Source organism: Myotis brandtii, unplaced genomic scaffold, assembly GCF_000412655.1.
Source record: "Myotis brandtii unplaced genomic scaffold, ASM41265v1 scaffold215, whole genome shotgun sequence".
NCBI classification, from domain to species: domain Eukaryota; kingdom Metazoa; phylum Chordata; class Mammalia; order Chiroptera; family Vespertilionidae; genus Myotis; species Myotis brandtii.
This window is the reverse complement of record NW_005358043.1, coordinates 1,464,608-1,489,592: the sequence shown is the minus strand read 5'-3', so window position 1 is coordinate 1,489,592 and position 24,985 is coordinate 1,464,608. Positions and strand designations below refer to the sequence as shown.

The window sequence follows — 24,985 nt, the reverse complement described above, 5'->3', positions numbered from 1 at the left end:
GCCACCCAGGAGTGGGCCTAAGCCAGCAGGTCGTTATCTCCCAAGGGGTCCCAGACTGTGAGAGGGCACAAGTGGGGCTGAGGGACACCCCCCCTCCGCCAGTGCACAAATTTTTGTGCACCGGGCCTCTAGTACTTTATAAACTAATTAGACCAATAACTCCTACTATTTTCCTAGTAACTCCTACTAACATCCAGCAAAACTGACAAATGACATAGTATACTTTGAGAAATGCTGAATTAGAAAATATTTCAACTTTAATTATATTGAGAACTTTTTGGCTCCTACTGTATACACTTCTGGAAGTAGTACAATCAATTAATATAGGTGTTCTCTCTCTCCTTCCCTCCCTTCCTCCCTCCTCCATAGCCCTATCACTTGAGGAAATTGAGTGTCTAAAGGAAATTATACCACTGTAATCTTCTCAATTTATAGGTGATAGGGTTGACACTGTTCTCATAATCCGGCCTTATTACAACTGTGAACAACTGTCTTCCAGAGTATCAGAGCATTGTTCTCTACGTTAAGCAGGTATTGCCCTTAGAAAGAGGAGTGACAGCAGTATCCCTCAACTTGCGGTATACTGGCTATTTTTCTTCTCCAGAAACCAAAATGGCTGTTTTAGTATTTTAAGCAGTAATGCCTGAGAATCATCATTTGCCATCTCTGATGATATAATGGATTGAGGCAACAATCACCAATGAGTGATGAGAATGATGAAAAGTTAAGACAATAATGTATCAAACACAATGCATGAACCTTGCTTGGATGATGATTTAAAGAAATGTCTTTACAGTTGTTCGTTTAAATCAATATCCAAACAAGGTCCACATATCAATCAGGAAAAACTAAACATGGATTGAGTATTAGATAAAAGTAAGGAATCACAAATATAGATGTGTTTAATAAAGGTAATGGGATAGTGTTAAAAACAACCAAAAAAGGTCTTACCTGCTTAAAACTAAACAAAAATGTCTGTTATTTTTCACTGTACACGATTTGATACATTGACTGTTATATCATGCAAATGTTGCCTATTCAAAATATTGATATACAGTTGGAAAATAAAAAAGGTCAAATTTCTGGATTTTTCTTGCTGGATAAATGAAACAGAAATGTCTTAAAAAATGGTGACAACTGATATTTTTCGGTCTTTTGCTTTTCAGAGTGATCTTTAGAGGGGCTGATCAGCCAATATGATGCATTTTAGAGCTTTTGTTGAATTATGACCCTATTTTTGATTACTTGGCACGAAGCAATGAAGACTATCTTTTCACCTAAAGCCACCAGTGGTACGTACCTTATTTTTTTCTGAATTTTCTGCCACTGTCTTCAGATGAGCCGAAAGAAACTTAAGTGTTTCATAATGATGTTCTGGCAAATCGTGAATCTGAAACATATTATTTTTAGGATGGATTTAGATGCTGAATTTTAGGTTTACCCCCAGAAATAGAAAAATGATACTTACTAGTCTTTTCAACGTTTTCAGACGGTCTAGAGGATCTTCTTTCCGATTAGCTTCAATAAAGTCGGCATATTTATCTGACAACAATAAGAACAATAAGGCAAGTTTATCTTAAATTGCTTAGGTGAGTTGTATAAAGCTAAATAGCCTTTGAGATGTAAGCCACTAAGACTGCCATAGTTTTTAATGATCCTCTAACCCTTATCATCAAATCAAAGGAAATTCTCTAAGATGTGAGTTCTCTGAGGTACTCCTGCATTTATACACTCTGTATATTCTTCTCTCTCCCTGACCACAAACATCTAGTACAGTGTCTTATGTAAGTCAAATATTTGGCTTGACTGAAGAAATATTTTTCTACTTATTGTATCTTATTAGGTCTGAAGACTTTTGACTGAAAACAATAATTCTATCTTTTTATCTTGACTACAAATGTGAATGAACAAGATAATACATATTTTTACTGAGTGTAAATAATTTTTTTGAAACTCTGCTTTTCATTAATATTTATCAGGAGAAAAAAAATCCACATGACAAAAAAATAGTACAAAATTATGCCTTGTATCTAAATAAAAACTAAACAAAATCTCGTTTCCTTTGACAAACGTATTTTCTCCTGCTTCAATCTCATATGCTATGGTTTCCCAACAATGTAATATTTGACTGTTTCATCTGGTTTCTTTTGTGGGTGTTCACTCACCATTTGTGAAGAGAGGTTCAGGGAGTTTTCTGAAGAAGGATTTTAGTAAACTGCTTATCACATTCAAATCTCGCCATTTCTAGGTAGGAAGAAATAGAAATACAGTAGTTTTGTAGACAATACCACCAAAGGAAGAACCACGTATCAGTTATCCACAAAGAAATAGACAACTTACATCATCTTGTATATCAATATCAGCCATTCCCTTGTTGAGTTCTTCTTGCATGCTTGAGATGGCTGCATTATTTCCAGGAACTCTATAAATACCTGTATATTCAAGACCTCTTTCTTCAACTAATTTGCAACATATGTCAACTATTAATGGAATATACTGCAAAACAAGAAATAATATTTTATTTAATATAGTACCAATGTTTATATTTAGTTAGTAGATGTATACCATAGCTAAAAGGCCCTTGTATACCATCCAAAAGGAAATATATAAATTATTGCTTTTTGATAGAGAAATTAAAGAACATAGACACTGTAGAATTGGGAAATGATAAAACAAGTAAGAGATATTTGAGGCAGTGGGAAGAGAAACTAGGTCAAGACAGAAAGGTAATGGTCCACAAGGAGATAATAATCTAAACAGAAAACAAGAACACCTAAGGACAATGTGGGAACAGCTCAGTTGAATAAATAGGAATAAAGTAAAAAAAAGAAGGGGTGGAGGGAATAACATCAATCAACTCATGATATGAATCTTAAAACACACACACACACACACACACACACACACACACACACAATTACATTTATTATACTTTCTTAATCAGGTCCTCGTTCTCACCCTTCTTTTATGATGCTAAAAGCAGAAACATAGGATTTGAAAATTAATTCTTACTGACCATTTCAGGTATATTCCTAATGGCTGAATAACTATTCTATTTCAGAGTCAGTAATGAGAAAAAAGCATTACTGATAAAATTACTCAACACATCCTTACAGATCAGAAATGCTCGGGGAAACTAAGGTCAACTACGAAGAGGAAAACACTCAATAAATCAACAGGTTCTGTGTCATTGGAATGGCTGTGTAACAGGTCCCACAACTGAATTACAGCGTTAGATAACCCAGCTGGCTGGTGTCTCCTACCCGATTGGTATGAGCTGGCGGGCAATCGTCCAATCTGACCCCGAACGTTCCGGTAGCAGTAGGCTTTTTTTCAAAAGTCTTTCTCATAATACTCGGGATGCCTTTTCTCCATGTGCCTTTGTCTTTTGGGGGGCTGGTTTCATCTTTTGATTGTTATTCAAAATAAAACAATATAAGAAAAAAAATGAAAATATAAGTGTCTAAATCATGACACTAAAAAATCCTTTATTGATATTTACATAAACCAGGGTCCTGTACTATAAGTAATAACCTTCCATATAATTTAGTGGCTATCAAATACATTTCCTTACCTTTTTGTAATCTGTATCACGATTTTCTTTAAAACAGTCAAGAAAATAGAATCAATGTGACAACTTCATAGTGAGAGTTTTGCAAAAAGGACACATAATTTATCTCAAAACGACAGCGCCTGGTCCTCTGCATTAATCAAATTTTCTGTGTAGATGTATGTGCTATACTTTCCTTCAGTTTGTATTTGTTGTGAGAACTGGCACCTTAAAGGGAAAGCCCCACTGGCCTAGACCCAGCCCACAGTGGTCTTGAGCGAGCTCACACTGGGCTCTGAGGTCAGCAAAGATGGTACCGAGAAATATGAAAATACCGTGAAAATCCCAATTTTAAATCATTTCATGAAGTTCATCTGGGAATGCCACCATCAGTACCTTTACTGAGCAGTCTCCTCTCTGACTCCTCCTTGGGAGAATGTGGACTTTGCGTCTTTGGCTCGGCTTTAGCACCAAGCAAGGTCTGCCTGATGCTGAGGCTCTGGCGAGGTGTTTTTGGCAACTGTTCCGCTTTGCTGCTGAAAGAAGGAATGTTTCTTAATAATTACGTATTTTAGGTCCAAATTAAATTATGTGCATGGTGGAACGCTCACCTCATCAGACTGTTATATTCTTTTATTCTTCGACTGATTAGATCCCTGTTTGTAACACCAGTGTCCTGCAGAATAAAGAGAGGTAAAGTTAGAGTCAATTCTGAACAAAATTAGGAATCCCTACCTTTGTTGAGCCTCTCTATTTTCCTACTCTGCTGATTCAATAAAGACACTCTATTTTACTCAGTGGTGGTGCGGTAAAATCCGTTCCACATCACCCCCCACCGTCACGGTGTGTGACAGATGTTCCAAGTGCCTCCCTCACTGTGAGTCTTTTCTGTTTATTTTCTGTACCGCAGCAATACTTAGAATACTACCAGCCAGTAGCAAGTGTTCAAACTTATTGACCTGTCTTTTAAATTAATAACTGGGAAACAGAAAGCCAGTTTTTTCTATTACTAATACCAGAAAGATCAGCATTTCCAAATAATACAGTTGGATAAAAGATGAAAAAATACTGCCAAAATTGCCCTGACTGGTTTGGCTCAGTGGATAGAGCGTCAGCCTGAGGACTCAAGGGTCCCAGGTTCCATTCCAGTCAAGGGCATGTACCTTCGTTTCGGGCACATCCCCACTGGGGGTGTGTGCAGGAGGCAGCTGACCAATGTTTCTCTCTCATCGATGTTTCTACCTCTCTATCCCTCTCCCTTCCTCTCTGAAAAATCAATAAAATATATATATTTTTAAAAAGTTAAAAAAATACTGCCAAAATTTGTTAGTAATTAATTTGTAGGAGTAGTGAGATTGAGGGTCAATTAGTGTCAGAAGTGAAAGAGGAGGAAATCTCAAAACAGGTGTTTTTTTTTAAAACTTTGTAATATGCTAATGGCAAACTTAGAGCTGACCACAAAGTGGTGATTCTTTTCTATTGATTCCAATTATACATTGGCATGTGTCCTCAAAAAAAAATGTTTAATTGTCTCATTTTAACAATATAATTTATAAAAAATACAGGCTTTGGAGTCAAACAATCTCGAATTCAAAATGACTCTTCCCACTTACCAACAGAGATCATATGGTTAAGATCTAGGGCAGTGATGGCAAACCTATGACACGTGTGTCAGAGGTGACATGTAAACCCATTTTTTTGGTTGATTTTTCTTTGTTAAATGGCATTTAAATATATAAAATAAATATCAAAAATATAAGTCTTTGTTTTACTATGGTTGCAAATATCAAAAAATTTCTATATGTGACATGGCACCAGAGTTAAGTTAGGGTTTTTCAAAATGCTGACACGTCGAGCTCAAAAGATTCGCCATCACTGATCTAGGGTAAGACACCTGGTTTAAACCGGGCCCGGATGCTTATCAGCTATGGGACCTTGGGGAAATCACGTAACCTCTCTTTGCCACATGGCTTCCTTGTTTGTGAAATGGTGAAGATGATAGTAAAAGGACAATACATATGGTTGCTGAGGTTAATTCATATGAAATGCTTACAAGAGTGTCTGCCATATGCTGTGAATTATTACTTTCTTATCTATAAAACAGGAAAAATGCCTATGTGTTAACATTAGATGGTAATGATGACGATAATGGCTGACATTAAGTAAATGCTTATTATCTACCAGGCAGCAGGCGGTTTTCTTCACAAGCACTATCTCAGTAAATCCTTAGGACAGCCCTCCATGTCGCACAGATGAAGTCATCTGAAGGAACGTAACAAGGACGCTCTACAGCCTTGTAGAATGCCCTGCACACAGCTGGTGCTTTTTCAACAGGAACTCCTTGAACTGTCACATAAAGCTGAAATCTACACCCAAGTTCTTATTCTCCCTGTTTCTGTGCAAAAATTCAGGCTGATGCTCTCTTTGTAGTGGTGGTTATGGAACAAAGGTTGTACTGCTACAATCTGGTGTTAGCTTTTTAACCACCAACAAGGGAGGGTGTAAATTAGCAGAAAAATAAAGCACAGGCATTTTTCCTATAGCGTAAGTTTTCTAATTTGAATTGGAAATAATGGGAATGACTAAATTAAAGAAGATAAATTGCATAACCTTACAGTTAATGTCTATGCTCCTGGGTACTTCAAAAAAAGTAAGGAAAAAGAATGTTATGCTTTCTTTTTTTCTTTTTTTGGTCCTAACAATGGGCACAAAGTGAAAACAACGTGTTAGAAAAACTGTGTCAATGCAATGAAAAAGAGACTCAATGAAAAGCTAGACACAATCATTACTTTAAAATTTATAGTTATATACACTGAAAATATCAAAATTCATGTTGTAAAAATATGTTGATTGTGAGCCAGAAACTCTTTAAGTACTTAAACATTATTCCTTATTAAAAAGAAAAACTGGCTTATAACATGATTTCTGATCATTTGAGTTTTTTCTTTTTCTTTAATATTTTTGTTGTTTTTTTACTTTAGAGAGAGAGAGGGGAGCAGGGAGAGGGACAGAGAAAGAAACATTGATAAGAGAGAACCTCTGATAAGTTGCCTCCTGCATGCCCCCTACTGGGGATTAAGGCTGTAATCTGGGTATGTGCCCTGACAGGGAATTGAACCAGCGACCTTTTGGTGCATGGAATGACGCTCAACCAACTAAGCCACACCAGCCAGGGCTCTAGTTTTCTTAAAAACCAATTAATGTATTATAATAGGTTATATTATATTGTTGACTATATAATTCCACTAACAAAAATCATCATATCATTATCTCTTTGTATTTACAGAGTAATTTGTATTGATAAGCATTGTCCCTATCTATAACTTAAACCACTCAACAATTCTGTTTAGTGATAAGAAGACAGATCTGGAAGTAGTCAGTCATAAAGTTCATGAACAGGACTAGGAACCAAACATGGTTCATTGCTTCTGAGAATGTATGCAGAGTATATGAATCATCTATTTTTCTAGTTCAGTAATGATGATTTTCCAATAAGTAAAAATAATATAAAATAGGTACAGCTGAGTTTTCCTTTTGATCAACTATTTTTAAGCATATTTTCATATTTGTTTAAAGTAATGTATCAGATTCTTTCAGTCTTCTGGAAGAAGAAAAGCAATAAGAAAGATGTGAACAAATGTGTCCTATTTTACCATCACTGGTTTGCACAGACCTCTTCATTTAGGTTGCTGCTCTCCTGGATGGTCTTGATCCAAGCTAACATATCGTCTCTGTCTTCCGCCTGAAAGAGGCATTCACAGTCTGACGTGGTAAGTCGGAACACATTCTTCCTCTTGGTCTCACTGTACGAGATGTCTATTAAGCAAGCATTCACACTGATGGGTTGTTCTTCTTCAGAAGGAATCATCTGTTCTCTTTTATCTTTGTACAAGTAAAGTGAATGGCCCCGAAGTACAACATACATCTGCTTCCATGGACGAATACTCCCACCAACTCGCTAGAAACATAAACAGTTCAGGCATACTTAATATTTGGTGAAATCTCACACATTAAACAACACTGCTAACAAGCACAAATGTATACCAAATGTAGCAGGTGCCTGATTTATATCAATATATACTTGTTAGGAGAGAAAGGACAAAAATTATAGAGTGTAAACCAAGTGAGGCAATGTATTCATATCAAAATCAAGGATAGTGAAATCTCAACTTTAACTTCGTTAGGAAAATAAATAAAGTAATTAAGATAAAAACAGGTGTAGCAAAATATGTTAAAAATGCTAAAGGAATAGAAAATAATAAATAAATCACCCAGAAAAATCTTCTGGGTGAGAGTTAGGATTAAGACAAATCACCAATCATGAAAATGACAAACACTGCATAAGGAGATCCCAAAGAGTAAATATAACAAATGAATTAACAAAATTGATCAACTTTATATGGTTGATCAATTTTGTTAATTCAAATAACAATAGCTACATTTTAAAGTGAGTTTTCTTAAAATTTTAAACTCTTATAACAATATTAAAATTTTTTATAAATAAGCTGCCCAAATATTATAGGAAAATTTATGGCAAAATTTTTATTATATTAAAATCTATTTAAATGAAGTATATGTTGATAGTGTGATAGCCATTTATATAACTCAATATTTATAAAATAAAGTGAAAGAAGAGAATTTCAAAGGCATTTAAAATAATAAACTGGGAGAAGTTAAATGAAAATTTAAAAATTAATATGAAGAAGTGCCACTCCCTAAAGGACTACTCTGTGATAATAGCTAATAAATTTGAATAATAAAAGCAGTTTCTTAAATAACTTTGCTTTCTCTTTTACATTACCAAAATATGACAATATATTCCATACATAGTTGATACACAGAATGAAAAGTAGAAAAATAGGTGATGAGAACTTTAAAAAAAATCTTTCCTTCATATAGAAAAAGATATTTATAAAATATGTTTTTCACTCTTTATTCTGGATATTTTATGTATACAGACTTTATACTTCATTTTTCAGGGCCTGCATTTAATGCGCTTACAGTAGCTCAAAAAATGCACTACCTTGCCCTTATCGGTGACAAGTGGCCGGTAATGGAGCCACCCCTCCTTCGCAGCATCACTGAAAACCTCTGAGGAAGAGTCTTTTCTGGATCCAGAGTCTTCTGATGACTTCTGGCTGTCTGTCATCTACAGAAAAGGCCAAAAAAGAAACCACAGTAAAATGTCAGCTTTTTCTTTTATAAATATTTGTGTGATAAAATTGCTTTGGTGAAAATGTCTTTTATATAATGTTCCAAGTGAAGGGCTATTTTTGAAAAATCCTACCTTTATCAATTACATTAGAAAAATTTCTGGTCTTGTTAAAAAATGTATACTACCACCATCTTTTTTTTTAGACATCTGAAGAAATTTTTAATCATGAAAGAATAATAAAAATGATATAATTTTCCTGCTCTCAAGAGGTCACATGTTAATACAAAAAGACAAAGAAGAATAAAAAATAAAAATATCACATTGTGATAAGTGCCATTTGAAGAATGAAAACAGTGGGATGCAATTACGAATGACAGCAGCAGCTAAACATTGGTGGTGCTCAGGCAAGGCCTCTCTGAACAAGTTTAAATCTGGGAGAAAAAATATTTAAAACAGCCAACCAGGAAAGGTCAGGGAAAGAATAGCTCAGGGAGAATGTACAGCTAATGCATGTATGTATTTATCAATATCATTTTAAATGTTCACTATTCGTGTGAGTAAGAGAAGTGGAAAATTATAGCTGGTTTAGGGTCTTTAGGCCTTGGTAGGAAGTGTGAAAGAAGCCATTAAAGACTGAATCAGGGGAGTGACATGATCTCATCAGTGCAAGTCACCTGCGTGCTGCATGGAGCATGGATTCTAAGACAACCATGACAAAAGGAGCTACTGGAGGAATCCAGGTGAGGGACAATGACATCCTCGACTAAAGCAGCAGAAGTGAAGACAGGAAGGAATATAAAGATTCAGGAGGTAGCGGTGACAGGTCTTGATCTGGGAGAGGGTGAGAACAAAGAAAAAAGGTCACTAGATTTTTGGCTTGAACAACTGGGTGAATGGAAGTAGACGCAGTGAGATGGGGAAAACTTGGGGATAAATATGTCTGGGGTGATCAAGGCCTTTTGGGCATGTAAACTTTGTACTGCTTATTAAACATCAAATGAAGAAGTCATGTAGGCAGTAGTCTACATGAGCTGCAGTTCAGGGAAGAGGTCAAGACTAGCAATGTAAACTTTTGGAGACTTCTGTGTAAGATCATCAGGGAAATCAGGTTACACAGAGAGGAAAGAGGGTCAGACCACCTCTAGATATGCCAACAATTGAAATGTTAGGCACAGAAACCAGCAGAAGAAAGAGTCTCAGAAAGGGAGTGGAAAATTGTGTTGAATATTACTGGAAGGTCAATTAAGTTAAAAATCTTAATAACCATTAGTTGTTTTTAATCCTCACTAGTGATGTTTTTATTGATTTTAGAGAGAGAGGAAGAGAGGGAGGGAGGGAGGGTGGGAGAGAGAAAGTGAGAGAAAGACCGATGTGAGAAACATCAATCAGCTTATTCATAATCTATATGTATAAAAAGCCAGCAACCGGAACACCGTAATGACCAGAACGACTGGTCGCTATGATGCCCACTGTGGCCAGCAAACCCGCCCGATCAGGGGGTGGGGCCAGCCGGCCAACCCCCTGCGGCCCCTTCCAGTAGTTGGCAAACTGGCTCTCGAGCCACATGTGGCTCTTTGGCCCCTTGAGTGTGGCTCTTCCACAAAATACCAACTTCTGCGTATGTGCCGCAAAGTTTCAATCGCACTGTACGCGTGCGCCCACACGTGGTGTTTTGTGGAAGAGCCACACTCAAGGGGCCAAAGAGCCGCATGTGGCTCGAGAGCCGCAGTTTGCCGACCACTGCCTTAGCCGGCCCCACCCCTGATCGGCCCCAATCAGGGCGGGCCAGCTGGACCCCGCCTGTGTATGAATTCGTGCACCAGGCTTCTAGTTCTATATATAAAGACCTTCCCTTTACTAAAAAAGCCCTCTTCTCACAGAAACAAAATCCTTGGTAGTACCTTTCGTGCCCAGTCCTCCCAGATGTTATCAGATACCTTAAAAAGTTAAGACTGGCCCTGGCCGGTTTCGCTCAGTGGATAGAGCGCCAGCCTGAAGACTGAAGGGTCCCAGGTTCGATTCCGGTCAAGGGCATGTACCTTGGTTTCGGGCACATCCCCAGTGGGGAGTCCCCCAACTTGCCCCCCACACCCCATTCGAGGATGGGACCGGCCAGTCCACCACCCACAGCCCTTCCCCACAGCTGGCCCTGCCCCCAATCAGGCCCCGATCATTTCCTGCCGTTTCCTCCTCCCGACAGGCCCGGTCCTGATCTGCCCCAATTGGCGCCGGGCTGGCCAGACCCCACCCATGCATGAATTCATGCACTGAGCCTCTAGTACAGTGGTTCTCAACCTTCCTAATGCCGCAACCCTTTAATATAGTTCCTCATGTTGTGGTGATCCCCAACCATAACATTATTTTCGTTGCTACTTCATAACTGTAATTTTGCTGTTATGAATCGTAATGTAAATATCTGATATGCAGGATGTATTTTCATTGTTACAAATTGAACATAATTAAAGCATAGTGATTAATCACAAAAACAATATGTAATTATATATGTGTTTTCCGATGGTCTTAGGCGACCCCTGTGAAAGGGTTGTTCCATACCCAAAGGGGTCGCAACCCACAGGTTGAGAACCGCTGCTCTAGTATAAGAATAAACTGTTTCACATAATCACAACTGTAAATCTACTTTTGCTCCATTCTATATAATACGTTTAGAAATTAGAAAAGAATACTTTATATATAATATTTTCCAAATGCATGCAAAACTTACAAAATAAAGGATTATGACATTTATGAAATGTATCTAATAGATAAAAGAAATCATTCTCTGTGAAGAGCTAAAGTAAACTAAGGTAAATAAAAACTTATCATTTGCTGATATTTTTTAAATATTCAATACTAACCTTGTTTCCCTTCAGGGTGGATATGTGCTTAAAAGACCTGTTGGAAAAGAAGTATATAAATATTTTCAATGGTGCATAAAATACCTTAAAGAGGTTAAGAATAGTCTGAATATTGTAACTAATCTTTCTTTAGTCAGCTGACATTTTATAATTACTATATTAAATGTTCACTATTCAATCAAGTCAGAAAACAGCTGATTTCATAATTAATTTTTTTAAACTATAACCAGACACCATTTACAAAATATATGTGTTTTTTAATTGATTTCTAGAGAGAGAGGAAGGAAGAGGGATAGAGAAATAGAAACATCAATAAAAGAGGAGTATCATTGATCAGCTGCCTCCTGCAGACCCCTTACTGGGGATCGAGCCTGCAACTAGGCTTGTGCCCTGACTGGGAATCAAACCAGCGACCTCTTGGTTCCTGGGTTGGACACTCAACTGCTGAGCCACATCAGCTGGGCTATAATTAAATTTTGGATAGAAGCTTTCTTAGTTAATCTGGTATATGAAAACTATTTTGGCATAAAGTGTGAGATTTTCTTTTTTTAGACCAAAGAAAGCTACTCAGGCTAAACACTGGGCTTTCTATTATTAGTCAACCAGAGTTGCAATGCTCTATTGAGGATTTCCACAGTGTTAATAATTGATTAGGTGTCGCCAACTGTCAGACACTGAGAGAGCAGCATGTCTATACTCATCCAGCTGTGGCCACTCAGAACCACATGCAGCAGGAAAAGTGCTGTCAGGCTGGCCCCGGCCAACCGCTCTGCTCTGCCCTTCCAGACACATTCTGGATGATTTCAATAAGAACAACTGGGGCCACTAAAAAGGCTTAGGGTTTCAGAAGACATATTCACATGAGTTAGTCAAAATTACGTAACTTTAGGGAACACAGTTGTTTTCTGTTATTTTTAAATTCCAAATTCATTTAAGGAACTTAGCATTTTAAGATGTGACTAAAGAGGATACTGTCCTCTCCTCTCATAAACCACCTCAAACAACAAGGTAACCAGAAACAAACGTACAAACTCAATCTCCAACAATATCAGGAGACATCTGTAACTCTGAACTACAATATATGAAGAAAGGTGGTTAAATGCAATGAAGTAAAAATTAATACAAGAAGAGAAGATGCCACTAGTTGCATATCTCAAACAAAACTGCAGTGCACTGTTCTCTGAGAGATCAAATCAGCCTTCCCTTGTTTGAAACAATGGGCAGCAGGATGCTTTTGCTGGTGACAGGAGCCTCATGAATATCAGAGGAGGTAAGAACTAAGGAAGAAACGCAGTCCTGCCATCTTGTAGAGTGAAGTAGACTCTGAAATGTGACAATTACTGGTATCTTCCAGTGAGGAAGCAGTAAATGTTAAAAGAGCTCACAAATCAAACACTTCATCATTAGAGAAATTCCTACTAGCCTGCACCTCTGCACTGGCTACACCTCATACAAACTTCCCTCAAATTGCTGGTGGGCACACAAAGCAATATACAGATAATGTATCATAGAAATCTACATTTGAAACCTACATAATCTTATTAACCAATGTCACTCCATAAATTCAATAAAAAAGAAAATATTTTTAAAAAAGATAATTTAATAACTAGAAAATTAATTTTCAAGTTCGAATAGTCAAATAAAAATAGGAGAATTTGGAAATGACAAAGTAATGAGGGATAATAGCCACATGTAATAAAACATTATAAAACCACTATAATTAACATAATCTGGTATATAAACAGATGAATGAACTGAACAGAACAGAATCTAAAAATACTAAATACATATAAAAATTTAGCATATAATAAAAATGTAATATCAGTGGAAAAAGTACAATACTCAAGTATAACATTCAATACATGCTTTGCGAGCAGCTGAGAGACACTGAAAAATATAAAGCTGGCTCTTCATCGCCTTAATTAGAATAAAATAAATTCCAGATGAATCCAAGTTGTAAATAAAAAAAAGAAAAACAAATTTGAGAAGTAAACACTGAAGAATATTGTTACAATTCTAGAGGAGAGAAAGGCTTTTTCAGTATGACACAAAATCCAAAAGCCATTTTAAAAATTCCTAAATTTGACTGCCAAAAAAAAAAAAAAAAAAAAGTTTAACCTTTTTACACAGTTAAAATTAAGAAAATAAAATGAAAAATATTGAACTGGGTAAAGACTTGCAACATTGATCTCAGAAAAGAGCTAGTTTCTTTTATTTATTTACTAGAGGCCTGGTGCATGGATTCATGCACCGGTGGGGTCCCTTGGCCTGGCCTGCGCCCTCTCGCAATCCGGGACCCTTTGGGGGATGTCAGACTGCCAGTTTCGGCCCAATCCCTGCAGGCCAGGCCGAGGGACCCCACCGGTGCAAGAATCTGTGCACAGGGCCAGTTTTGGCTCGATCCCCACAAGGCAGGCCAACGGACTACGCCAGTGCATGAATCTGTGAACCAGGACTCTAGTATGCATATAAGATCTTTGGTTAATCTCTTCCCGCCCTTCTCCTTCTCCTTCTCCCCTTCCCTCTGAGATTCATCAGTCTGTTCCATGCCTGTGTGGTGAGCATTTGCCCCCTGGTGGTCAGTGCGCTTCATAGCTACTGGTTGAATGGTCGAACAGTTGCTTAGGCTTTTAAATATATAGATTTAATTTCTTTATTGTTGAAAGTATTATGTCTCCTTTTCCCCCATTGACCTCTCCCCACCCGTTCCTGACCCCCAACACATGCCCTCACCCGCTATTTCTTTTATATAAGGAGCCCCCAGAAGTCAGATAGAAAAATGAGTAGGAAACATGAAAAAGCAGTTCATAGAAAAAGAAATATAAATATCTTAAATATACTTGAAATGATATTCAATTAATAATAAAAATTTTCAAATTATAATTACAATATGATACCACTAGGGTTACAAAATAATCAGAAGTTGAATAACCTGCTATGTTGGGGAAGGGAACAGCAGAGAATTCTGTACACTGTTGGTGGGAATGTGATTTGGTATAATCTTTATGGAGAGCAACTGACAGTGGATATTAAAGTAAAGCATGCACATACCCCCCTTCATGTAACAATCCTTTTCCAACCATACTCACATGCTAAATGAACTACATACAAATAGTCATTTAAGTATTGTTTTTGTGGGAGCATAGATTAGATCAATCTAAATGTCTATTAATAGAATATAGAATACTGGTTGAATATATTATGGTACAACTCTTCAATGGAAAATTAAACAATCAGAGAAAAAATGAGTCAAGAATATATGCACCGAATTTTCTCCAAGAACAATGTATACAGCATTTCATAAAAATAATTAGAATACACACATACATTAAGCATATGTAAATTGTGTATGTGGTTTTATGTAAAGCATGACTCTGGAAGTATAAAAAAGAAATGAAAAACATAGTTACATGTAAAAGTAGAACTGGGTGGCTACAGACCTAGACTGGCAGGTGATTACTGATTTTTAAATATTAATATAAAAATTAAATTAGTATATATTAACAACTTTTGTTTTATTTGCATTTTCAATGTCATAAAGTTAGAAAATATAAAACACATCATTAAATTCAGTATTTATATATCAAAGTTATGCTGAACACTCATAAATAAGTATTTAAAATAATAATACCCATAAATAAGCATTTAAAATAAAACGTGTGACTTACAATTTTGCATCTTCTCTGTAATCATCTAGGCCCTCATCATATGATTTTGATCTTTCTGTCTTTGAGTTGGGCTGGCCGTCCAGGCTGGAAGGTCCAACAGATTCTGGAATTAAAACCAACATTTAGACATTTGCAAGTAGTTTGTAGATTCTTTAACTGGTGAAAAGATCGCAGTGTGTCATTGTATTCTAAACAGAAAACGGAAAATGAATGAGAGGTGGTTTACATAAGCACTCATTGAAACATACCCTGGTCATGGGAGAGCTGACGTCGAATTAAAGGAGCTGAAGTTGTAAGGCTGGGAGGGACTGTTGCTAGAGAGGGTGCTTGAGAGGTAGAGGCTGAGATGACAGCAGAAGCAGGGATATGCGCAATATCATGATCAATGCTAGGGCTAGTTGGTTCATCTATTAGATAAAATAAAAATCGAAATGTTGAATGACCTAATTGTTATTAATAATAACAGTAACAGAACAAGTAATCAATTATCATTATTGAAAGAACCAGATAAAGACATTAACACAACCAATAGAGTACCAATAAATGACATATTTGGCCTGTTAAAAATATACAGTTATTATTCTAGTATTCCAAGTAATTCTGAGAATACAGTATTAGAAATGAAATGAGTTGCTTCTTTTACTTCTTCTATCAATCAACCAGCACCTTCACTAACTGATAACAAGATACCAAAGTTTATAGGTATTTAGAACCTAAATCTACTAAAGCAGAGCAATCATACACCACCCTACATTTTTTCCCAAATTTTAAATTCATTGCACATTATCATTTCAGGCAGCTAAGCAAGGTGATTGGCTGAGGCTTCAAAGTATTAATTCCTAAAATTGTACCTTCTCCCCACCACTACACTCAAGTGTAGCTTCAATTTTTGTAGAAAAATGAGGAAGCACAGTATATAGCTGCCAGAAGAAAGTATGCATCATCAAGGTCAGTGCTATGGATGGAATCTGTACCCCTTCCCGCCAATTTCATACGGTTAAACATAACCCCTAATGTGATGATATTTGGAGGTGGAGCCTTCAGGAGGTGACTAGTAGGTGATTAGGCTCCACTCCCATGAATGAGATTAGTGACCTTATAAAAGAGACCCCCAGAAAGCTCCCTTGCTCCTTCTATCATAAGAGGACACGCCTATGAACCCGGAATCGGGGTCCTCAACTGACCCCGAATCTGCTGGCGCCTTAATTTGGACTTCCCAACCTCCAAAACTGTGATAAATAAATTTCTGTTATTTGAGCCATCCCATTCTGGCATTTTTGTTATAGCAGCCCAAACAGACTGAGACAGCCACACTTCAGTGAAAATCAGAAAAAGGATGTAGGCCCTCACTCAGGAGAAATCTCCATTTGCTCCCTTGTACCCTTATAAAAATATAAATATTTTAGGTGTTATAAATTTTAAGCTTCTCAAAAGCCCATCATGGGCAGAAATGTATATGTGAATGCACATACATGCATAATAACAATAACATATTAATATTGCTTACTAGGTACCAGCACCATTCTAAATACTTTACATATATTGCTTCAATTCTAATGACATTCTATGATCTATTTTACAGATTGTTCTATAGAAATAAGTACTATTTTTAAAAACCAAGATAGATAGGTTATTTGTATAAAGTTACCAAGCCATAGGGATGGAACTTGAACTTAGACAATCTGATACCAGAGTTCCTGCTCTAGAAGTATCCTAATATATATAAAAAGCCAGGTGCCGTCACGACTGGATAGACGACCAAACAGCAGGCAAGGGAGCTGAGGGAGTGGGAGCTGTGGGCCCAAATGACAAAAGGGCGGTCTGGCTTTCACGGTGTGGTGGGGCGGGGCCGTGGAGGCTTAGGAGCCTTGCGGGGCGGGGTGCTATGATCATGGAGCTTCCTGGGGTGACTGAGGCGGAGGAGTGTCATGGGGCGGGGGCAACAAGCGTGAAGCGTCGCGGGGAGGTGAAGGCGGGGCAGGGGCTGTGAGCGTGGAGCTTCGCGGGGCTGTTGAGGCAGAAGAGCATCGCAGGGCATGGGCAAGTAGTGAGGCTGAGGAGCCTCGCGGGGCGGGGGCAGTTAGCGTGGAGCTTCACGGGGCGGCGGAGGAGTGTCGCGGGGCTTAGGCGGCTGAGGCCAAGGAGCCTCGCAGGGTGGGGGCTGTGAGCGTGGAAGTTCACGGGGCAGGGCCACGGAGGTGGAGGAGCGATGCTGGGTGGCAGACATGGCCCTGATCGCAGCTAGGCCTAGGGATCCTAACTACGCACGATTTAATTGTGCGCTGGACCTCTAGTAAATTATATTTGTTTTCCAAATTGGCGAACAATACTTCTGGTCAAAATCCTCACTCTTGTGGAAATTTCAGTCATTGAATTTCTAATATTTTAGGTCAAGAGAATGTAATTTAATAGGATGCAAGAACTTTAGTTCAAAAAATAAATGCACCAACCCTTAGAAAATCATAATAAAACCCTTTATTTTTTATTTATTTTAAATATATTTTTTATTGATTTCAGAGAGGAAGGGAGAGGGAGAGAGAGAGAAAGAGAAACATCAATGATGAGAAAGAATCACTGATTGGCTGCCTCCTGCTTGCCCCCTACTGGGGATTGAGCCCGCAACACAGGCCTATGCCCTGACTGGGAACTGAACCATGACCTCCTGGTTCATAGGTTGATGCTCAACCACTGAGCCACACCAGCCAGGCCATAATAAAACCATTTAAAGGATATAATGATGAAATGAGGTTTTGATTCTGTGATTTAAAAGGTCAAGTATTTTAATTTTAACCAAATCCTAAGACTGCGTTATCATGATCAACATTATAATCAAAACAATGTTAGAAATTCTAACATTTCCATTTTATGGCTAAAAAATCAGCAAATTCAGACTATCATAAACTTATTTTTTGATTTTACAATTTCCTTTAAAAGCAGCTCTTTACAACCTAGCATCAGAAAACATTTTGAAAATTTCTCTATGAATCAATTTTATACTAAGACCATGACAATGAGAATATAATCATTCTTTTCCCAAAAGCAAGGAGATAACTGAGGTTTTTAAAATAATTCATTAAGGACAAAACTTTAATTTTACTGAAGGTTGAGTATTCTTTAAAGCTATCATTAGTATTTAAATCACTACAATTAACAAACTGTTTTGTGTGTTTTTTCAAATGATGCATATGTGTAAGTTTGGTCTATGGGACCTGCTGGTCTACAATTCTGATATGAATTCATGAGTATTGATATGAAGGAATTATCTGGCTTACATAGTATTAATTGTTTGAAGACATTTCTGCAGTAAAAACATTCACTGGAGAGGTTCAGATAATATTTATTACATAAATCCATACATAGAAAATATTTAGAAAGACATTTTAAAAAACAGATGATGCTCTTATAAAACAATGTTTTCTCAAAGCAGAGCAACCATCCTTCTGAGGATATGTGGTTACCACATGTGTCAAAGAATGTCTACAAGATGCTAGGGAAAATTCTTTCAAGAGAATTGGTTTTATACCTTGCAAAGTATTTTAAAACATTTTGAGATTTATTTATGTAAAATCAAATATCATGGAGTGAAATTCAAATGGTGCATGGATTAAGCATTAAACAAAATTTCAAAAGCAACTTTAATTATGACTCTGGACTTCCCTGGAGCTATGCATTCAATATCTTTTGACTTACTACATGGTTGTTTTTTTTAAACACACTGGATATGACATAATCTCTGCTTCAAGTAATTGAGTGCAAAAAGGACTTGAAGAATAGACATGCACCTGTTCTAGAAAGTGTTAACAAAGCAGGTGTAGGGGGAGACTAGAACACTGCCTTACATGCTCAGTACTGTTTGCATTCTTTAGAATAAATATAAGTACTACTATATTAAAGAGAAAAAAACCCACCTAAATATACATTAAAATACACAAAATTATATTACCTTAAATTTATAAATTATATGAATAAATCCAATTGTTATTCTTGTAAAAATATGAAAATCTTTCTATTGTTTTATTACCAATGTGTGAACTATATAAAAACAAGAATAATTAAGGCTTATCTAATTTTCCAATGTTTAAGAAAGCAGACCTTTAGTTGACCAAAGGGAAAACAAGAAAATTTTTATTTTCATATACAAATATATTCAAAACCAGTATGCTGTCAGATTTTCTTATTTTTGGTCATATTTTTGACAAATTTCTAAATGTTTAATAAACTTAAATATTCTGTCAGATGAAAATAGCATGCATTTTGTCTTAAAGTATAAAGCATGCATTTTCCCCTATTTTGCTTGGCAGAAAATTAAATGAATAGCTTTGTGATCCAAGAAAGATTCAGTTAGTTTGAGATGTTTGCTGGCATGACAATATATTCAGGAAGCACCTTGCCAAAGATTACCAATAGCTTGCTTTTGTAAATGGACATTAAAGATTCTTGGGGTAGCTGTCATTATATTCTTAGCTAGATTTAAATTTTTAATGAGTGTGTATATGCCAATTAGCCTTTGTTTCCTACTTGAGTGGTAATTTTTTTCTTTAATTTAAAATTTCTTATTAAGTACTAGAGGCCCGAAACACGAAGATTCATGCAAGAATAGGCCTTCCTTCCCCTGGCTGCCGGCACCAGCTTCCCTCTAACACCCGGGACCCGGGCCTTCGCTCTGGCTGCCTCCTCCCGCCTTCACTCCGGGCCAGAGCCGCCTCCTGCCCGCTCCGAGCTGGCTCCGTGGCCGCCGCCCAGAGGCCAGCCCTTGGCGGCTGGCCGGGGCTTGCTAAGGAAGCCAAGCGTCCTGCCCACTCCAGCTGGCTCTGTGGCTCAGGCCGGCACCGCCATCTTTATGGCTATGGGTGCCGCCATCTTTGTCGTGGAATGACAGTTAATTTGCATATTGCCCTTTTATTAGTATAGATTTTCCAATTGTAAAAATATAACATTGTTGCAACAGGTAAAGAAAATCCGAACAGGATTAGACAAAAAAGTTACTGATCTCTTCTACCTATCTCTTTATCATCATATATAACCAGTGTTTAAGCAATTTCCATATTTATATACATATATAAACATATAGTTTGGGGATCGAATAAGTTTTGGTTGTATTTATTTTGCTGATTGGTTGGTTTGTTAAAAAGGTATGATATTATATGCATTATTCTACAACTTGATTTACTTACTTTAAAATACATTTTGGACAATCATAAATAGTCACTAGAATTCCTTGAGTATTATATTTCTAAAGGCAGAAATCATGTTTAGGCAAATCTATCGTCAAATCATGTGGAGTATTACAATGTTTGTATAGTTTTGTTCCTTGATTTGTATATGTAGATGGAACCCAGAGTTTTCCAAAGGTAGAATAACAAATTCTCACAGATAATATATATTCCATAATTCAATCTGAATTTTCCCAAATGGAGACTACTATAAGTTATCCTATTTAAATTAATTATTCATATATGAATAAGAAACTTCTACTACTGTTATTTTTTATCAAGTGATATTCTAGAACATCTAAAAGATTTCACAAATCAAGAAAAATGTAGACATGTACAAAATCAAGGAAGCATACTGTGAAATTTTATGTATAATTGTTAAGTAGAACTATTAAGAGTTATTTTTCAAGCTACAAAGCAAGAAAAAAGAGTAGAAGCTCTGATATACATTGAGAGCTCTTATAAATAAGAACCACTAAAATCACAACTGAAAAAGAGAAAGCACTCATTTGTGGAATATAATGAACAAAATAAACTGATGAACAAAAATAGATCCAGAGACAGAGAAGCATCGAACAGACCATCAAACTTCAGAGGGAAGGCAGGGGAGGACGGGGCATAAGGGATCAACCAAAGGACTTGTATGCATGCATATAAGGATAACCAATGGACACAGACACTGGGAAGGGGTGAGGGCATGTTCTCGGGGGTGGAGGTGGTCGAGGAGAGGTCAATGGGGGAAAAAGGAGACATATGTAATACTACATGTAAGACTTTAAACAATAAAGAATTTTTTTAAAAAAAGGAAGAAAAAAAAGAGAAAGCACATGAAAAGACAATTCATGAAAGAAATACAAAAGTGAGAAAAAACTTGTGAAAATCTGACTACTAATAAAATAACCAATAAAGTAAAATAGTGACAACATTGCTGTTTTTCATCTCATAAACTGGCAAATATTTCACTTCATGATGTTCTTATTCTAATAGTTCCTCTTCATATTCTGCAAGATGACCACAGAGAATATATGTTGTTTAGCTGGCTTTAGATCTCTACCTTTGAGGTTCAGTGGATTCAATGGAGTGGCTCACCTTCCTGTGTGTGGGCATAACACCTAGGCCTAACCCATTCTAGGACCCTATCCCTCTGAGTCCACAGTGATTGGCCATGGGGTGAGAATATGATCCAGTCAGGACTAATTACAGTATCTTCATCTTAGATTTGTTTTATGGACACTGAGACAATTGTGGTCTTTCTCTTCCCTTTTTCGGAAAATAAGAACTGTAAAAATTCATAAATTGTGAGTTGCCATTGGCCATCTCTTTCACCATGTGGAGGAAAAGTACTGAGAATAAAGATACCAAAACTGAGAAAAAAGATCCAAACTTGATGTCAAATCATTTGAGTATCCAGATCCAGGTCTATCCCAGAACTTTTTCATTGTGAGCGGACATTCCTTTCAGCATTGAGCTAATTTTAAATAAGTTCCTATCATCTGTAACCAAGAGAATTCTGACCAATACAAAAGTAGAATACAATGTGTTTCTAGCTCCCTTTCACAAACAAGCATAACAACATCCAATGACTAATGTTGCAGATTAGAGCAGAGAGCAAAAATCGCCCTTTCTAAAATGAGTTAGGTTAGGAGGAATTTTTCTCACAGGTCACATAATTACTCCAGAAGAACACATCATCGTTGTAGTTTGTACTTTATAATTATAGTTGAAAATAATTTTATACAACTTAGTGAAATTATCAGAATTTTTGGCAGAAACTGTGGCAGAATAACTGGTTCCTTGACATAATTTTGCTTTTTATTTCACTTGTGCTAGAAAGAGGTGATCCTATCCTACCGTTCCCCAAATTACATCATAACTATTTAAGAAATGTTAATACTATAATATTCAACGATGGAGTAAACTATATATCACATGGAGAGGAGTCAATTTGTTTAAATTGGAAGAAATGGCAACTAATGTAAAAGTAAGCACATTTTTCCAAAATATCAAGAAAAAATATGTTTTGTTTTTTTAACCAAAAATATGGATTGAATAAACTGTTTCTTTTCCAAGTCCTATAAGAAAGAACATTCACTGCAAATGATCAAAAGTCCATGTATATCTCAAGCAAAACAAGTTTTTAAAAATCTGAGATTTTTCTTTGTCCTTATGGAAAAGGAGAATAAATACTACTAATTACGAATGCAAATTTTGTCTTAAAAAGAAATTCAATGGTCTAACTATCCTTTCTATTTGTGTTCTGACTATATATCAAAGGAGATAAGAACATGAATTATATAAGGTGGAATTATCTTTTCAATGGGCAAATAGAAGCTCTTTCTTTACAAATGATAACTTATTACTCTTTGGCAATACTATAGGTTTTTTCAATCTAATTTAAATTTAAACTCAATGAAATAAAGTTATCCTAAAAAAAATGAACTCCCTAGGCCAGGAGTGGGCAACCCCTGGCACATGTGCCAAACATGGCACGCCAGTAACTTTTGCTGGCAGGCGAAACCCTCTCTTATAATCTTCCATTTACAATTTTTTTCTTAATATAGACTTTTTTATTTTTCAGATAAATTCAGTGTAGGTGCATCTTAGATAAATAAATAATTTTACATAACAAGTTATCTTAAAGACCATAGTCATGGCCTAAACCGGTTTGGCTCAGTGGATAGAGCGTCGGCCTGCGAACTGAAAGGTCCCAGGTTCGATTCTGGTCAAGGGCATGTACCTGGGTTGCAGGCACATCCCCAGTAGGAGATGTGCAGGAGGCAGCTGATCTATGTTTCTCTCTCATCGATGTTTCTAACTCTCTATCTCTCTCCCTTCCTCTCTGTAAAAAATCAATGAAATATATTTAAAAAAAAAAGAAAAAAAGAAAAAGAAGACCATAGACATGGGTTGACGAGAGAGGGGAAGGGCAATTTCTATGCCTCTGCCTTAACTCTCCCTGCCTTCCTAGATCCGACCAGTGTTTTGGTTTCATCCACATACGCTTGTGAATCTTTGTTCTCAGTGATGAATTTTGTTAAGTCTTGTAATAGGAGTAGCCTGACGGATGAAAGTAGTAGCTCGTGCATATCTCTGAAGGACACGAAATATAAACCTGATGTAAAATCTCTGTCATCAGTGATGCAGCAGCAAAAGTCCCACTGATAATATCAAACGGAGTCATAAAGTTTTTTGTTGGACTATCAGTGTACCTGTATACATTAAAAAATAAATGTATTTTTCATCATCATATAGTACTGTGTTTTTGTCGCTCGAATGAATTTTATTATTTCTTCAAGGTTCTTCACATATGTACACCTTAAGAGATATCAAGTAGGCGTAACATGTTCTCAAAAAATGAGGGTTGGCACACAGAAGAATTTTGAGTCAGAGATTTTGCTGGCTTTGGCACGCACTCACAAAAAGGTTGCCCACCCCTGCCCTAGGCAAATTTTACTTAACCCCATTAACACCAATTAGTGAACATCAGGTAACAAAAGTTTTGGGGCTGCCTGGCTGGGTTGCTCAGTTGGTTGTGACATTGTCCTGTTGTCCGGTACATGGGAAAAAGGTTGCGGGTTTGATACCGGGTCAGGGCACATACCTAGTTGTGGGTTCGATTCTGGTCAGGGCACATATAGGAGGACAATCAATTGATGTTTCTCTCTCACATGGAAGTCTGTGTCTCTCTCACATAAATTTTTAAAAAGTTTTAAGCAAGAATGTAAAAATAAGCCACTAATGTATTAACATGTGCTTCTAATCTTTGATCAAGTGACAGACCTCTGCAGATTTAAATACACTAATTATAGAGCTCTTGAAGCAGTAAGTCCTGTTAAGTTACATAAACTGGTAAGGGGGTTCTATCACCTAGATCAAATATCCTCATTTTTTATAACAATAATTCAACTCATCATAACTGGAATTCAGCTTTTTAATTAAGACTGTGCATCTTTAATAGCCAGCTTAATAAACACCCATTTAAATTAACATTTGGCTTTTTGAAAGCCATTTTGGGATTTGTATCTTTCTACTAGATAGATGACTTTTAAAAGGTTAGGAAGTGGGGAGAATTTTGAATACTTTATTCATACTTAACATGACCATATGGCAGTTGGTAGTGAAATAAAGGGAAAGGAGTTGTAAGAGGAACTGCTGTTATAGCAGGAATTTGAAAGGCAGGTGATGAAACAAGAACAAAAGCAGGAATGTGTGCAATGCCATGGTCAGCACTGGGTCTAGCAGCTCATCCACAAGGTAGTATGCACCATATTAACACAGCCAGTGCTCTAAGCTGAAAAAAGGTCAAGTGGAAGTATTGCTTTTAGGTTTGTCACAGATGAGAGGTTATAATTACTGCTGAATTTCTGCAGTCCCATAGATCAGAGGAGGTAACTTAAGATTTCATGGGTTTGTGTGTATGTGAGGAGGCATGTGTGTATGAAAACTGACCCAGCTTGCCAGCTGACAAATAACTGCAATTATTTATTTCAAGAAACCCAACATTTACTTAAAAAGAATTAAATGCACCAATTTTACCAACCAAT

General features: G+C 36.8%; 1 protein-coding gene across 10 annotated transcripts in view; it reads right to left on the bottom strand.

The window, feature by feature from the left end:
• The window catches only part of ARHGAP21 (Rho GTPase activating protein 21), a 140,492-nt gene that overhangs the window by 11,700 nt on the left and 103,807 nt on the right, over positions 1 to 24,985 (bottom strand). For 7 of the 10 annotated variants that reach the window (XM_005865869.1, XM_005865871.1, XM_005865870.2 and 4 more), the window contains 12 exons: positions 15,477 to 15,635; positions 15,229 to 15,331; positions 11,561 to 11,597; positions 8,574 to 8,699; positions 7,224 to 7,508; positions 4,162 to 4,226; positions 3,947 to 4,086; positions 3,264 to 3,406; positions 2,341 to 2,496; positions 2,166 to 2,244; positions 1,469 to 1,542; positions 1,301 to 1,390 (listed from right to left, as the gene is read on the bottom strand). In XM_005865869.1, coding sequence (XP_005865931.1) covers positions 1,301 to 1,390; positions 1,469 to 1,542; positions 2,166 to 2,244; positions 2,341 to 2,496; positions 3,264 to 3,406; positions 3,947 to 4,086; positions 4,162 to 4,226; positions 7,224 to 7,508; positions 8,574 to 8,699; positions 11,561 to 11,597; positions 15,229 to 15,331; positions 15,477 to 15,635 — 1,457 coding nt within the window. The remainder of the gene's footprint in view (positions 1 to 1,300; positions 1,391 to 1,468; positions 1,543 to 2,165; positions 2,245 to 2,340; positions 2,497 to 3,263; positions 3,407 to 3,946; positions 4,087 to 4,161; positions 4,227 to 7,223; positions 7,509 to 8,573; positions 8,700 to 11,560; positions 11,598 to 15,228; positions 15,332 to 15,476; positions 15,636 to 24,985) is intronic. The other 3 variants (XM_005865868.2, XM_014539391.1, XM_005865872.2) reach the window with 2 other exon arrangements.